General features: G+C 48.7%; 1 protein-coding gene across 1 annotated transcript in view; it reads right to left on the reverse strand.

Moving 5' to 3' along the window:
• Positions 1-15,280, reverse strand: part of GABRA3 (gamma-aminobutyric acid (GABA) A receptor, alpha 3) — a 59,538-nt gene that overhangs the window by 25,107 nt on the left and 19,151 nt on the right. Inside the window, exons 3-4 of the mRNA XM_009876404.1 lie at positions 5,635-5,702; positions 1,707-1,927 (exon numbers count right to left, since the gene is read on the reverse strand). Coding sequence (XP_009874706.1) covers positions 1,707-1,927; positions 5,635-5,702 — 289 coding nt within the window. The remainder of the gene's footprint in view (positions 1-1,706; positions 1,928-5,634; positions 5,703-15,280) is intronic.

The following is a 15,280-nucleotide window of genomic DNA, read 5'->3' on the forward strand; positions in this document are numbered from 1 at the left end:
TTTAAAAAATCCCATCACTCGATTTTCTTCAAGCAGCTGATTCCCAAGAGCCTTGTGACGCTGCCACCCTGGCACCTGCCCAGCCCTAAACGGAAAAGTAAATTCAATACTTTCTCTGTCGCACAAAACTTGCTGATGCTAATGGCTGTTTGCTGAATAAAGAAGTAGTGAAATGATATATAAAATCCCTGAAATTGATTTTATTTTTTTTTTTGCTGTCTTATGCCAGTAGCTCCTATACTACTTTACAGTCAGCCAATGATCCTAACGGGGACGGGGGGTGTTAGTCATCCACACGCAGGTCAGAGAGCCGGGAGCAGAACCAAGCCCTTAAGTCAAGTTGGGCTTCTCCCTTCATTTACCCCATCTGCCTCCGTAACGTGAGATCACTGATGTGTGGAGACCTAAACCCGCAGGGCACTGGCAGAATTAGCTCATCTTTGAGAACTGCTGCACAAAAGCAGAGCATTGTTTATCAACGTAGGTTGTAAAACTTGCTGACACGATGGAGATTCACAGCCAGCTTAGCTATGAAGAGATGAAATTCTGCCTGGTCCTCAAAAAACAGAGGTGAAAGTGCAACATCTCCGCAAATAGAATCCACAAGAAAGCCTGTTATTAGTTAGGACTGGCTTGAAGATGGAAGCAGAGGAAATAATTTTGGAAAACAGAGATTTACACCTTCCCAAACCCAACTCAGTACCTTTCTTATGCATCTCTCGAGTTGTTTGTTGGTTCACCTATAAGCCCATTTACCCCGGAAAGCAAATCAGTGCAAATTAGTTGCAAAAAAAATTGCAACCCCGGGTGGCAAATGTTATTTATGTGGGTGAATAGTTTACAAGCATACAGGAAGAACTGAATAGCTCTGGAACGAACATACAGTTAACCCCAAGGCATTTCTCTTCATCTATTGCAGCTTAGTGATATATCTGTGTGCCAGGGTTGTTCTTAAGAAACACAGAGATGACTGCCCAAGCACAATTCCCTAACAGTGACTCGTGTTTTAGAAGGAAGGTCCCAGTTGCTGGAGCTCACAGTGGGGTTGCACCAGCTCTGTCACTGCCTGGTGTCCCACACCTCAGGGCTACCTCATGTTCAGGGCTCCCGCTGAGAGCTCAGCTGGTGACAACATGTGCTGGGTTAAGCTGAGAACTTCCAATGGCATCTCCAAAACACAATTTTAGGATTTTTGATTCCATGAAGTAGGAAAAAAAAACCCCAACGTTACTCTCACAAGTAAGCTCAAGCTTATCAGGTGTTTCAGACAGCTCCAGTGTAACATGCTGGACAAATTTAGATCTGTTCTCAAGCTACTGAAGAATAACAAATTCTCCCACCCTAATGTTCCCCTACCAATACTGGAAGCCTGACTTCTGACCGTCAGAGGTCAGAAACAAAAATAAGGCGAGCAGCGCACCAGCTCCACAAACTATTGAGGCCAACATTTCTACCTCACCACATAAAAGACAAAAAAATCAGCATGAATGATAAGAAAAAAATCCACCTGTAAAAATGTGCTTAAGTTGAGGAACAGTGATACCACCTAGGCTGAAAAAAACAATAGCAGGGAAAACATGTAAGGCTCAAGTGTGCTAACAGAGGGGAAGTCTACACAAACCCTGCTTAGTGTAGCCTGAGGTCCCATCCTTGCCTGCACGTGTGTTGGGACCTGGAAGATCCCGGCCCAGGAGGCACAAACTTACCTCATGGTGTACAGGAGGGTGCCGTTGTCCACCAGGCGCAGCAGCTTGTTGGGTGTCGTCATGTTGTGGGCGACAGATTTCTTCCCGTTGTGGAAGAAGGTGTCAGGAGTCCAGATCTTACTGGCCAGCAGGTTGTTCAGGGGAAGTATCTTCATGGGACCATCAAATTTCAGCCTTTCATCTCTCCAGGATTGCCGGAAGAATACATCAATAGTGTATTCCTTTGTGGAAAAAGCAGAGGAGAAAAAAAGTCTAGTTTTACTCAGCTTCAAGAAATATCTTCTGTCACTGAGCATACCGTGCTTTGGCACGCCTTGGCTGACACGAAGGGTGATGCAACAAGAAGGAGGCATTTAGAGCAGTGGAGAAATCTGTGGAGGACAGAGGGCATTTACTACATTTTCTATAATGACTTACATATGACGCCAAGATTTGCCTGTCAGTGTTTCTGACCACTGCAGCCAAGCCGCAATACAGCCCTGGGGCCAGTCCTGGGGCAGCCCTGCTGCACCATCGCCTTTATCCAGATGTTGAGGGAAGGGAACCATTGTGTGAAGCTACATGAGAACTTAAAAAGACAAAAACAAAGTTCCTGAAGATGGAATTTGGCCAGGATACTGGTAACTATATTCCTCTTCGTTAAAAAAAAAAAAAGATATTGACATTGTCTTAATGTTTTTTTATTCCTCAGGCCACCTCTCAAAAAGCATTGGATCAAGGACCTCACAAACTTGCCTTACAAGATCCTGTGACTTTCTTTTGCTTCTTTTTCCTTTTTCTCTCTCTTCCTTTTTTTTTTTTCTTTTTCTTCTTTCAGCTAGTGTAGAAACACATTTCCTAGGCCAAACTCCAGTTGGGGCAATTAGAATTGATCTCTTTGAAACCCTGCAGCCAGGGCCAGCTCCTCAGTCGGTGTGTGCAGCCTCAGAAACCACTTGACCAAGCAGCAAAGACGCTACAGCCACCCCCAGGCAAAACTAAATCAACCTGCCTGGTATAAAGAGCTGCTCTTCCCCGTGACCTGATCCACCCTGTGTCTCCCGAGGCTCCATGTCTTCAGCCCATGAGATGAGCTTCACCACTGATCACCTCTACAACGCAGACCTCCTCTTCCTCATGAAGCTCATAAGGTTTTCAGAGAGAGACAGGGACTTTAGAAAATCTGTCTGTCCCGGCTGTTTTTCCCCTGCCACTGCAGACTCATAGTCTTTATTTACAGGTTCCTGCAGGCTGCAGGTCCAACTAAACTTATCATCGTGAGTGATTTCTTTCCTGCAGCTCTCCTCAGCAGCATTTAAAAGCTGCTGCGCATCAGTTTCCTATAGGTCATAGAAATTCCGACAGGTTTTGCAGCAGATGGAAAGCGTCTTGGAAAAGAAATTCATCCCTGCTCCCTGGCTATAGAGTCACTACCGTTCAAATGTGAAGTTTCTGGAGCCCAGCTGGGGGAAGGAAATAGAAGATCCTGCATTCCCACAGGATCTACCCTACACAAGATATGCTGCCCCTTCATGGAAGTGATCTTCATTTTGTGTTTTTAAGCCCAGCAAAGGGATAAAACCAAAGGAATGAGCCTGCATGAAGCTTCATGAGGTAGGTTTGGGAAAAGTCCTTATGAGGAGGAGAGCTATCTTATTCAGAACCCCCTGTTCCTATTTAAAAAACAAGAAGAAAAACTTTTACAACAACTTCCCAGGCCCTGTTTTTCTTCTTTTACGCTAGGAAGTCATTCCTGAAGAAAAGAAAAATCACATTCAGCTTCTTCCCCTCTTCTTTCATACTTCTTTCCATGAGAGCATCATTCCCAAGTCACCCCTTCCAAGGAGCACACAGTTCTACACTACGCTCTTCTCCGCCTCACAGAAGTAACTGAAAACATCAAGACTGAGTCTGTCTCCAGACTCCACGCGTTAAAGCATAAAACTCCCTTGAACTTTTCCATTTTTCTTTTTTTCTTCTTTTCCTGGGGACTGAACAAAGCTGCAAGAGCTCACTACCAGAGATTCGGGCATCCGTCAGGTCCTATCATGCTCTGCTTTCCAAATCCAACTGAAAGAGAGATTAGAAGTCCCTTGGAGCATCTCGGAGAAAAGGTCTATACGTCCTCCTCCACGCTTCTTAGCCAGCTGCTTCTCCACAGCAGCTTTACCTGCCTCTCCTCCATCATCATAATTACAGTCTCTATCTGCATCAAGATGCAGAGGAGCGGCTTTCCATCGCAATGAGCGATGGCTGTGGGAGGGACGGGAGGGAGATCACCAGGCAGATGCGAGCGGCGAAGGAGGGACATCCCCGCTCCCGAGATGAAAAGGAAGCACCGGTAGAAGATGCAGGCTCTCCCCACGCTTCCCGAGGAGATGGGCTTTCTCTCTCGCATTCCCGAGTGCGTTTTAGCACCGGAGCGGCACGCTGAAACGCATTTGCTCTGCCTTTCTAAAATACACGGGATCAAGCCGCACGAAGGGGAAATAATTTATTATTCTCTAACTGCCTTCCTAATTTTAAATTCATTTTGTCAAATCACATCGAGGAGAATACCTTCCTCTTTTCAACACCTCATATTTCTTCTTCACAGTTCATTACACACACTCCCTTAATCAAATACGCTCCACCTTGGAAGTAATTATCAGATACTCCCCAAGGGCTAAGATTGCTGAATATATTATGGGTCTCCGCTGAGGTAGGAAAGCAAGAGAGATAGAGAGAGAACTCGGATGGGATTCATGCTCTTGGCTACGCTGACATCAAGTTAACTTCTAACCTTGGAGGGGAGTGGTCTTTCCAAAGCAACGTGGGGTTGTGAGTTGGGGCTGGCACCTCCACAGAACACAGAGATCCTCTTCTGCCCTAACTGCTGGCTAGCACAGGACTGTCAGTGAGGCAGCTGAAGAGATGTTCATGGCCATGTCAGCACAGCAAATGAAACCCTTCCAGCTCCGGAGGATCTCGAGATGTTGCTTGTGTCTGAGCTAGCTGGTGAGAGCAATGCCTGCCTCCTCTCCCAAAGTGGGCTCCCAAGATTGCCCACCGCTGGCCTGGGCTGTGCTACCACGAGGTCACCTCTTAGACTGAGTGCACAGGAGGGTCTCGGTGCTGAATGCACGACCGTCCTCACGTGGCACCCTTGAAAAGTTGAGCAGCTCGACCATCAACGGCCAACTCTCCTCTGTGTGCCTGGGCGCATGTGGAATATGAGCTGCAATGAACACTGTCGAGAAAGCTCACTATTAATTATGCTCCACAGTCCTGTTTTAATTAGAAGACAAACTGTTGTGGGAATACAAGCCTAAATTCAGACCTCAGGCCTTTTCATTAATAATTTTCCCTGAACATGTCAAAATATTGCTATCAGTTCACTCTTTTTTTTTTTTTTCTTTTTTTGCCTCTCTTCTTTTTAAGCACTGAGGAGCGTTTGAGAGTGAAACGTTCTCTTCTGGTGCTGCCACCAAAACCGGCCACATTCTGGCATCCTCCCCTCGTCCCAGGGAGCACCATTCTTCCTCCACACAGGGTCAGGTCAAGGAAAGGTGGCTGCAGGGAAGGCATTTGTTGAGGCATCTAATGAGTGGAGCATGCTACGTACGGGTCTTGCTCCCGTGGGCAGACCTCCCCGTTTCATTAGGTTGCACTTGCCGAAAAGACCCCGAAGGCTGCAGCATGCTTGAGCAGCACAAAGGCACTGACCCTCTGAGGCTGCATTATCAACGGGTTTCTAAAACCTCAATCCCACCCAAGAAACAGCCCTTGTCTATCCCCTGCAATGAGCTGTCCCTGGCCTGTGAGAAGATGATGAGGTTCTTTGGTGCCCAGGATGGTTAAACTGGGGTGGTTTCTCGTTTTCTTGTCATTTAGGAAAATTTTGCCCAGGTTGGGACACATCTGCATCCCATCCACCCCTCCCCGTGAGGCGACCACCAGTGGCACCTACCATATCTGTGTCCGAGACAGGGCCAAAACTTGTCACGTAAATGTCTGTCTTGACTTCAGTTACGCTGTCTAGGATGGAAATAAAAAATAAAAAAAGAGGAAAAAAAGCAATTAGAAAACTGAATTTGCTTGTTACATGGGGTTTTCTCCTGCCTGGCGCCTCCCTGGTGAGCCCTCAGCAAGCCGACATCGCGCTTTCTGCTGTGCCCTGAACATCGGCTGATTTTATCATTCGTAATTGGGAAAATTCATCTCTGATGTAGCTCCGCTGCTTTCCACACTCACACCGAGGATGAACGTGTCCCTCACAGCCAGACACTGCGTATTTACAAAATGTATGCAGCTACATGGTACATAATGTGGTACAGAGCCTCACGTTTTCAATAGAGGCAAGCCCTGACGCTTTGAAACTCCCTTTTAATCTGAAATCCCTTTGTGTCTCCCAGCCTGACAAACAGCTTAGCGAAGCACCGCCAGTTTTAGGAAACCCTGGGCTTGTTACAGCTTCAGGCTTCTCTGTATGTAAAAAGAATCAATACTCTGATTGCCTTTTGCTGCCATCGTGTTTGCTGTTCTCCTAAGTGCCTTGCTCCTGGCGAGCAGCTGCTCTAGCGAAGCTGCGGCTCGTCTGCATCACACGCTCCCCTGCATCCTGGGCCGAGCCGCCCTCGTGGATGCTGAGCAGCAACCCCACTGCCCCAGCAAAACCACGGAGCTTGGGTTCCCGCCCCGAGTGCTAAAAAAACCTGGGGGCAATCTTAATCCCACACCTCCAGGTCAAGACAAACCGAAGCGCTTTGCACAACGCGGCCACCAGCACGTGCCGAACGGCAAGCGCAGCTCTCGTGCTTGACTTCGCTAGGATTTTGGCGTGTTTCCTAATTGAAATCTCTGCTGCTGCTGCCCCATTTTGCAGCGAAATCGAGGCGCGGTGATTTGCCAGATTCACAGCCCCTACGCTCTGCCCGCTGGGTTGTACTGAAAAAAAAAAATGATGGATGAGGGGCCCTGAGTTCAGCACTATGTTGCCATAAATCCTCACCACTTTGGGGCTAGATCACGCCATTGTGCTCCTTTTGCATGGCATTAGCTGGCTCAGAGCTGCTTTCCCAGTGAAAGAACCAACTGAGAGCCCCAGAATTCACGTTTTATGCGTAGTGCCTCATTTTGGCCACTGCAGCAGCTTCGCAAGTAGCCTGGATGGCCCGTTGCTCAATTCACTTATGGAAATCCTTCTGTCCCCTGACAGTTATTTTGCAGTGCTAGGAAGCTTAGTTTTGTGCTTCAAAGTTTAGTACCAAAAAATAAGATAATGCATTCTGGCAGGGTTTTCTCCTTAATGGCTAAAATATACGTATACATGTCTTTAGTTATTATGGCTGGAAAGCTTCTGATGCAGCCCGTGGCTGATATTATTGTGCTATATAAGTAACCCTTGATCTCGTCTTGATGCGATAAAAAGAAGGTTAAAGAGAAATATGTATGCAGTACACTTTCTGAAACACCCACAAACCAACAAAGCACCATCCTGAAGAAAACGAGCTACTTCTGTAAGACTGAAACACTCAGGGTATTCTCTCCGTCTCCCTGCAAACAAGCCCTAAAATGAGATACACAGCAAAGGAGAACATTTAGTGAAGCGAGGCTCTTTCTGCTAACACATGCAGTGAGAGAAAGCTAATTATGTTTTAGAGAATACACAAACTCTCTTTCCCCTCCCCTCCTGAGCATTCAGTTTGCCCAAGATAATAATTTACACCCGTGGTTACCAGATCAGGATGCGCAGCAGCCAGTGAAGCCAGTCCTTGTAAAGTACAGAAGGAATCGTCGCCTGCATCTGAGGAGGCAGAGGGCAGGGATCCAGGAAAGGACCCAGGCTTTACAATGGGATCCTCTGAGTCCAAGCATGAGGGAAAGGATTCGGGAAGCAACGCAGCGGTAAAAATGCAGAACTGGTTTTGGACACCTTTTGATATGATCCTGTTATTTTTATGTCGTCCTTTATGTCCTTACCATGCTGTAACCTGACTGCCATAAAACTCCAGACACCCCTTCCCGCCCCTTCAATCAGCCAGCAAACTCAACAACAGATAATAGCATTAATAAACGCTATTGATTTATTAATACTGATAATTTATTAATGGTATTAATTAATTACAGCCCAGGTCTGAAGCAGACTCTTCATTTCCAGGTTGCAGACGTACCCTTTGAGCCAGGTCATCAAACCCACCGACCTCAGTGGGACCCCTTTGGTCTGCAAGGCAGCAGCCAGTGCAGGGATGAGCTGGCTTGGGGGCTGGCTTATTCATGTCCCCCAGAACATAAAACAACCGGGCTGCCTGCACCTTTCATGGCAAAAGCCAGACTGAACTTTCCCTGTTAATATGTGCTCCTAAGGGCAGGATTTGGCTGAGATCTGGAGGGATTTCTGAAATTAAATCATTGCTACACAAGCAGGGATTTCAGCAGAGCTGGGAAATCCAGAGATAAGTAAAACACCAGCAGAACAGAGTGAGCTCCAGCCTCAGAGATTTGCTTCCTTCGTGATCCTGCAGACCAAGAGCACCTGCACTGCTTTGCAGGTCTGCCCAAGCTCATCGCTCTGCGGTGGAAAGAGCTTCTCCAGAGAAATCAGGAGCTACTCAGCCAGCCACCCCACTGCCTACCCTCACATCTACCCACCCTGAGCCTCAACAAGAAAAAACTGCTTCTACTTTTGCAGCAAGAGAAAGCTGAGAGAGGAGCCTCTCCTGCCTCTGCTCAGAGACATGAAAGGGAAATTCTTTCTCAGTCCAGACACACTCACGCTGCAGCTTGACTATCTTGCCTGGTTCTCACCAAAGATTTTAGAATTAGGGACTGTACTGTGGAGGATTAGGCACTTTCCTGAGACCTGTTGCACAACATTAAATGGCATTTTTCCTTTCCTAGCATCATCCTTCCCTGTGACTCAAAGTAAGTTGAGCCTTCAAGCCTGCTGGGGAGGCAGGCAGACTCTGTCAGTTCTGTTTTATAGTTGAGAAAATAGAAAAAAATGAGGGACTTGGTTCAGGCAGGAGTCAGGAGCAGGGCAAGGACCAGAGCCCAGCTCCAGCTGCCCTAGGGAAGGGCACGGGCTGGTGCATCCCTGCCCAGCGTGGGGCTGGGTATCACTCTGGGCAGGCTGCACAAACACCTCTGGCCACGTTGCTGAGCCTCACTGTGCCCCAAGCTGCTGCCCAGGGAGACTTGGAAAGCAAAAAAAGATCCCAAAGCAGTCACAAGACTAGAAGAGGAAGCGATTTTCAGGTTCAGTGTTCAAACACAGGCAGAATTTAGAGACCCGAGTGGCATGCCATGTTCCCAAGGCATTTGTCTGAGGCTCATTCCCTTGTCTGGGGGCTTTTCCCATTTATAGGCTTAGTTTATTCCCAAACCGTGCTTCTAGGAGCAATTGTGTGAGCAGGAACAAGGTGCTGCAGGCTGATTAGAGTCAACCCCTTCCCCTATATGGTACAAAGTCCCCTCCCTGCCTGCCAGGCAATGCTGCCTCCAGAAATCCCCCACAGCTGGGCAGATCTGCAATGCAAATGTAAAATAAAAGCTGTAACATCCCTTCCCACGGTGTTACCATGGCACTCCCTACACCTGCCTGCTCTTTAAAAGCTACCCCTCTCCTTCTCCAAGAATTTGCTCCTCCAGATCTAGCTATTTGCGCAGGCGATAAACATCCCTATTAGCTCTGCGTGGAGGGCCAGATCCTGCCACCCTGACCCCTGTGCCAGCAGGGTCAGTCACCTCCCCTGGGCGTGCAGAAGGCGTAAAGCAGCAACGGCTGCTGCTGAGATGCTTCGGGGTTCCCATTTCACCCCAGCTCCCCTGTCTCCCCAGCGCCAAGTCCCCATGTCCCATCTTCTCTCGAGGCAGATCTCCCCCTTCCCGCAACCTCCCTTTTGAAGCGCTCGTGACTCCCTGGGCCCTGCGAGGAGATAGCTATTATTTACAAAATGACGGAGTGCTATTTTTACTTGCTTCTTGGAAACACTAGGAGCAGCAGCAGAGCTGGAATACAAATGACGCTGCCTCGCCTCTCCCTTCGCTGGCTGTCGATCGCAGGGTTGCCTCTACAACCGGTTGTGGGAGGCAGAGGGGGCACAAGGGGCTGAGGAGGCTCTTATTAAACGTCCCGCTGCACTCATCAAGTGCCTTTTGGTTAAGAATCTCGGCCGGTTGCGTTTCAGCTCTTGAGGTTTGCGGATGCTCTGAGCGCGGTCCTGTTTCCCAGGCGGGGGGTTCCCAGCGGCTGTGCCGCCAGCGAGCGGAAAAGACGCGCCTGCATCCAAGAGCTGGAAGCTCCCAGACGATGTGGAGCTACAAAAAAACAGGGGCAAAGCCACTTGCGGCTTCGTGCGGGGGATTCCTGGCTGCTGCGCTGACGTCAGGGAGGTCTGCACAGCCTTATCTCAGAGATAAGCTGGATGGGGACCTCCTCGAGGCTGTGCTCTGCATGGCAGCGCTCCAGCTCTGTCCCAGGGCTGTGCTGGGAGCTAAGGATGCTCGGAGGGGATAAGCCCATCTGTACCAGTGCTTCTGTGTGCCATGGCATGGCTGAGACTAGAAAGGAGGACAATGCTATTTAGGCTTTTCTGCACCCAGGGGTAGAAACCCTCAACCTGCTCCAGGCCAGCTCCTGGAGGTAGATGTTTCTGGGAGATGAACTGCTCTGGACTCCAGCCAGCCCAAAGTCTCATCTCAACCATGGTAACAAGGTAAAAAGCGCAGTAACAAGTTGATAATGCCCCTTAACACCCTCCTAGACTGCAACCACATTTACGCTCAGCTCAAGAGTTTCTCTGCTTGATGAGGTCCCCTTATTCACTGATCCTCTCCCTGGCCAGTCCCCCCTCAAATACACAAAATCCTTTGGGAAGGACTCTCACCAGCCTGCAGTGAGGGCACTGTCACCATGGAGAAAGAAGGGATGCTGCGTAGCTCTCTCCCTTGTCACGTAACCCAAAGCAAGCACACTTGTGAGGATGGTGCTTTGCAGCTAACCCAGCATCCTGGGAAGGGAAATGCAGGAATTTGGTTTTTTACTACCAGCTTCCACCTCATGCCTTCTCACAAATCCTTGCCATGCTAATTAATAAGCAGCAGAAGATAATTTTTGCAGCTGCACACATAAGCTTTTTGGGCACTTCAGTCTTCATTTTCTCAGCCTCTCACTGGGAGGGGGGATTTAATCTTCCTTCCAATTTTAGCCCCTGGAACAAAAGAGACCTTTGCTACAAGGCTCATGAGCCCACCAGAGCCAAGATGCACCACAATCCAGGGCAGCCTTTGCCTTCAGAGGTGGCACGTGGCAGTACCCAGCCAGAAACTCCATCCTCAGGTCCCTCCTCCCACTTTGACAGCTTCAGTCCCATCACACTAGGGTTGCTGCCTTTGCTGGTTCCTACCTTGTTTTTTGGGGTGGTCTTTTAACCTTTGATGCTGCCTTGTTCTGGGAAGTAGGAGTTGCGTCTCCTTTCAGTAAGGAGAGGCATTGAAGAAGGAAGGGTGCATCTCTGGATGATGTGGCATGGGGTACCCTCTCTGTAACTTTGCCCTTGGGACTGCCATGCCAGTACTGGGAGAGGACAGGGAAGCACAAACAGAGGGGCAGGTGCCCAAGGGGAGAGGGTAGCGCTGCCTCTTCCCACAACCTCCCTTGCAAGAGCCACAGAAACAGAGCCATGACATCTTCTAACATCACCAACTACACACAAGAAATCCCTGATGGAGACTTTGCTGCTGCTGCGGGGCAAACAAGGCTCTCCCACACACGTTAGAGACGCTCTTACGTTAGAGGCGCTCTTCTCGCAAGTTTTGCTGCGGAGCTCAGCAACAGCAGCACAGAAGGAAACATTTCCGTGAACATCACTGACTGCAGTGCTGTTAATGCCTCCTAGGCTTGTCCAGCCCAGCCAGGGGATAAAGCTGACTCCAAGGACACAGACTGATGGAGCTCCTGCCACTCACAAAGCCCACGAAGCAGCACGAGCTATTGCTAAGGTCAGGACCACAAACATCCCTACTGCACCTGGGATGCTTTAACACCAAGTAAGCTGTGCACGGGTTAGGAGATGGATGGGGAGCAGAGATGGCACAGAACTGGGAAGGTGCTGGCATTTCCTCCAGCATCTGCAAAATGGAGCATAGAGAAATCTGGGCAGCCCTCAGCCCTGCCCCTTTCTCTCGTCTATTGATTTTGACTTGAGGATCTTATGCAACACATAGAGAGGTCATAGTCAACCTCTTCAGACTCCCAGTCTTAAAGTAAAAATATTTATTTTTAAATGTTGCTTGGCTGTTTTAGTGCTTTAGCATCCTTGAACGTGAAATTACTTGTTCAGAAGCAAAAAGCCAGATGTTTTCACCTGGGTTTGAGAAGCTCAGCCCAGACATCTTTCCTGAAAGTGGACACAGCCTGCGCGTGTTCTTCTTAGAAGGATAAGGAATCAGAAAATACGTGGGGTGTCTCAGTCCTGTTAGGGACTTCCTTACACAAGAAGTTGTAAAGGCCCCCATATATGGAATTATACAGAATTGAAACAGTTAAAATCAGTAAGAAGTAAAGGCTTTTGGTAGCACACCACGCAGCCTGCAGAAGTCAATGCTGAATGGCAGTGATCATGGCCAAAAGTGTCACCAGGAGGGCTGGCAGCTGGCCCAGACAGAGCTAACAATGGTAGCAGGTTCCCTGAACTACCTAAAACATCAACATGTCTCCAGGAAAACTCACTTGGGCAGAAGCATCAAGACACAACAGAGAGGCCCCGCCAGCCCCATTTCGTCTATTGGGGGGAGGGTAATCCCAGAGGTAGGTCAGCCCACCCAGACTCGACGCCCTCTGATGGATTCTGCCTGTCTCTAGGTAGCTCAGAGATGAGGATGACCAGGTCCCATGGATGAAGGCTGGCCTTAGCCTCATGCTCCCACCTGGGACAACGCGGTTAAAGACGACAGGACGCTCACCCACTGCAAAGTGGGGTCAGCCAAGGACTGAGCCCTGGGAAATTTGTATTCCGCAGAATAAACCACGCGGTAAGGAAAGAAACAATATAAATGTCTGGAAGAAATATCTTATCTCAGTAAAAGCAAGGGTGAGCAAAAGCCTGCGAGGGACTGCCAGTGAGACCTTTGGATCAGATCTCGATCTAGCTCTGCCCACGTGTCACAAACTATCTGTCTAACGCAGTTTTGCTCGGCTCTTTGTTTGCTTCCAGAAGTGGTCGCCAGCTCTCACTTGTAAAGCTGAAGTATTTCAGTCTGTGTAACAGATCTGACCCTCTCAGTTACCCTCCCAGTGACTTCTGCAGAGATACAAGCAGAAAGGCATCACAGCCACGCAGGGAACAAGGCTACCTGCTGCTCTCCGTGAAAGCATCAAGCCTGTCCTTCTCCTCCTGGGCATCTTTTCACAAGGGTTGGCTTATCACCCACCGCTGCCGCTCACATCCCCTGGGACTGCCAGCGTTTGCTGCACAGCCAGTTCCCAAGTTCTGCTCTGTGAGAGGTGGTGATTAATCACTATCTTCTCTCTGGTGTGATGGCGCATCAGTGTCTACAATTGCACATCCTCCAGCGAGACTAGAGAGAAGGCATCAAATCTGTAAACACAGATACGCATGTGGTGTCACTTCCAGCCGCTTCTCTCTTCCTTCTCCCCCCAATTCGGATATTTCAGCATAGGGGGGGCAAGAAGTTGAAAGGAATTTCAGGGGCTCTCTTGAGCTGACAGCGAAACCACTTGCACATGATGAGAGAGATCAGCACGGTCTACAATTATGTGCGCTTCATTTTTCAGCCCAGATGAAGTAAGATGATGCCTGTCATATCCCTCAAAGACACAGCCTGCTGCCCTGGCTCCCTCCACAGGACTAGGGGGGAGCTGATGCAATGGAGAGATTTATCCCCTGTCTCACACAGCATGCTGCATACGCAGCTTTCTAACACGTCTGCATCCAGTGTCCTCTGCAGGAACGAGATGCAGGACCATGAAGTGACCCAGTTACCATCTGAGCATGGCTTGTCTAGGATTTATGGCACACTGTTAACTCCTACGTGGATGTCTAATTCCCAGGTGACCCCTAGGGCACAAGTCACTCGGGGAGCAAGCTCCTTAGGTTACGTAGGGAAGATCAGCTCAATTCTTGGAAGAGAAACCCCTAAACAGTCTCCACGTGTGCTATGCGTGTGCTCATGGCTCCGACACAGGTCTGAGCTCTCTTCACACCTATGTAACACGTTGGCTATGGAGTTTGGATGAAGGCATAATTACTGCTGAAAGCAGAGGAGTCGAGCACATCTTGTTCCTCCTTGCTTCCAAGTGAGCAGGTAGCCAACATCCCAGCCTGGCACCAAGCGGCACACAGGGCATCTACTTGTACCTTTTGGGCGAGAAACTGCACTCCCTCCTTCCCTTGCACTTCCATGTGAATAATAGCACAGGGTAGCCCAGCTTTCAGGTCTGAACTCCCTGCACAGAGCATGGTCTCAAGACATGACAGATAAGATGGCTCTAGGAATACTGGGTGTGGTAAGTCCACGCATTGCTGTGGAAGGTGCTATAGAGATTTCATACCCTCCCATGCTGAAGAAAGGCTTTTTCTCACGTTTACCAAGAGTGGAGAATGCAGGTTAGAGCTCTACCCAGCAGAACAACTAGGAGAGATGCTGCTGTACCAGTAGTGGAGCCAACAAACCCTGCTTTCCTGCAGATCAGCTTTTCCTGCCTGTTTTTCTGATGCCTAACACCAGTTGATCCCACCCAGTTACCTCTCTCCACTTTGGGTCTTTTTCCACTCAGCCACATAATTCCACAAATCTTGCAGGGACTTAAAATCGTGGCGATATCTACCTTTCTGTCAGGTTTTGTTCAGACCAGCCAACAGGCTCAAAAGCTTTTAGAAGACAAAAGGTGCAAAGAAAGACGTGATCAGCCTTACCCCATTAGGAGCCCAGGCAAAAAAAAACCTACTGCAAGACTCAGGAGAACTACGCATTTGGCTCACGCAGTTTAATTTAGCTTTCCCTCATTGCCCTGTGCAGGCATGCACAGTATTCCTATTACTGCATTAAGTGACAGAATATAAACATCCAGAGGGTAGAATCAGGATGTGGTGCAAGTTGCTGATAAAGTCCAGGCAGAATAGTAGAGGGAGTCAGATAGAAGAGAGAGTCAGAAGGAGCAGCTGCCAGAGGATGTGCAGTCATGGAGGCTTTACACACACCCCTCATTCTCACACATACAGACTACAAACAGAGACTACAAATTAGCTGTGCTATTTTTGCTTCAGACAGAAAAGACGGAGTGAACAAAGCTACTGTAGTTACTATTTTAAGAACTTAGGACACCCTCAGCTGCCATGAAGACAGAGGAGGAATATGCATGTATGAGCATGCTTTTAGAGGTTCTACAGTGCTTTGAGACCCTGTGGTAATGGAAGAGAGATGCTACATAAACATGTTTGTTATATATTATAAATACAATGCGAATGAATGTGTGAATATAAATTAGCATGCATAATTTAACATGTTCAGTATTAAAGTCTGTCCTTGATGCCTAAGCCATAGGCGGCCAGGGAAGGGAATCCCTGCCGGTCCCAGTTGAGAGGGAACGAGCC

Source organism: Apaloderma vittatum, unplaced genomic scaffold (genome assembly GCF_000703405.1).
Source record: "Apaloderma vittatum isolate BGI_N311 unplaced genomic scaffold, ASM70340v1 scaffold14949, whole genome shotgun sequence".
Classification (NCBI taxonomy): Eukaryota; Metazoa; Chordata; class Aves; order Trogoniformes; family Trogonidae; genus Apaloderma; species Apaloderma vittatum.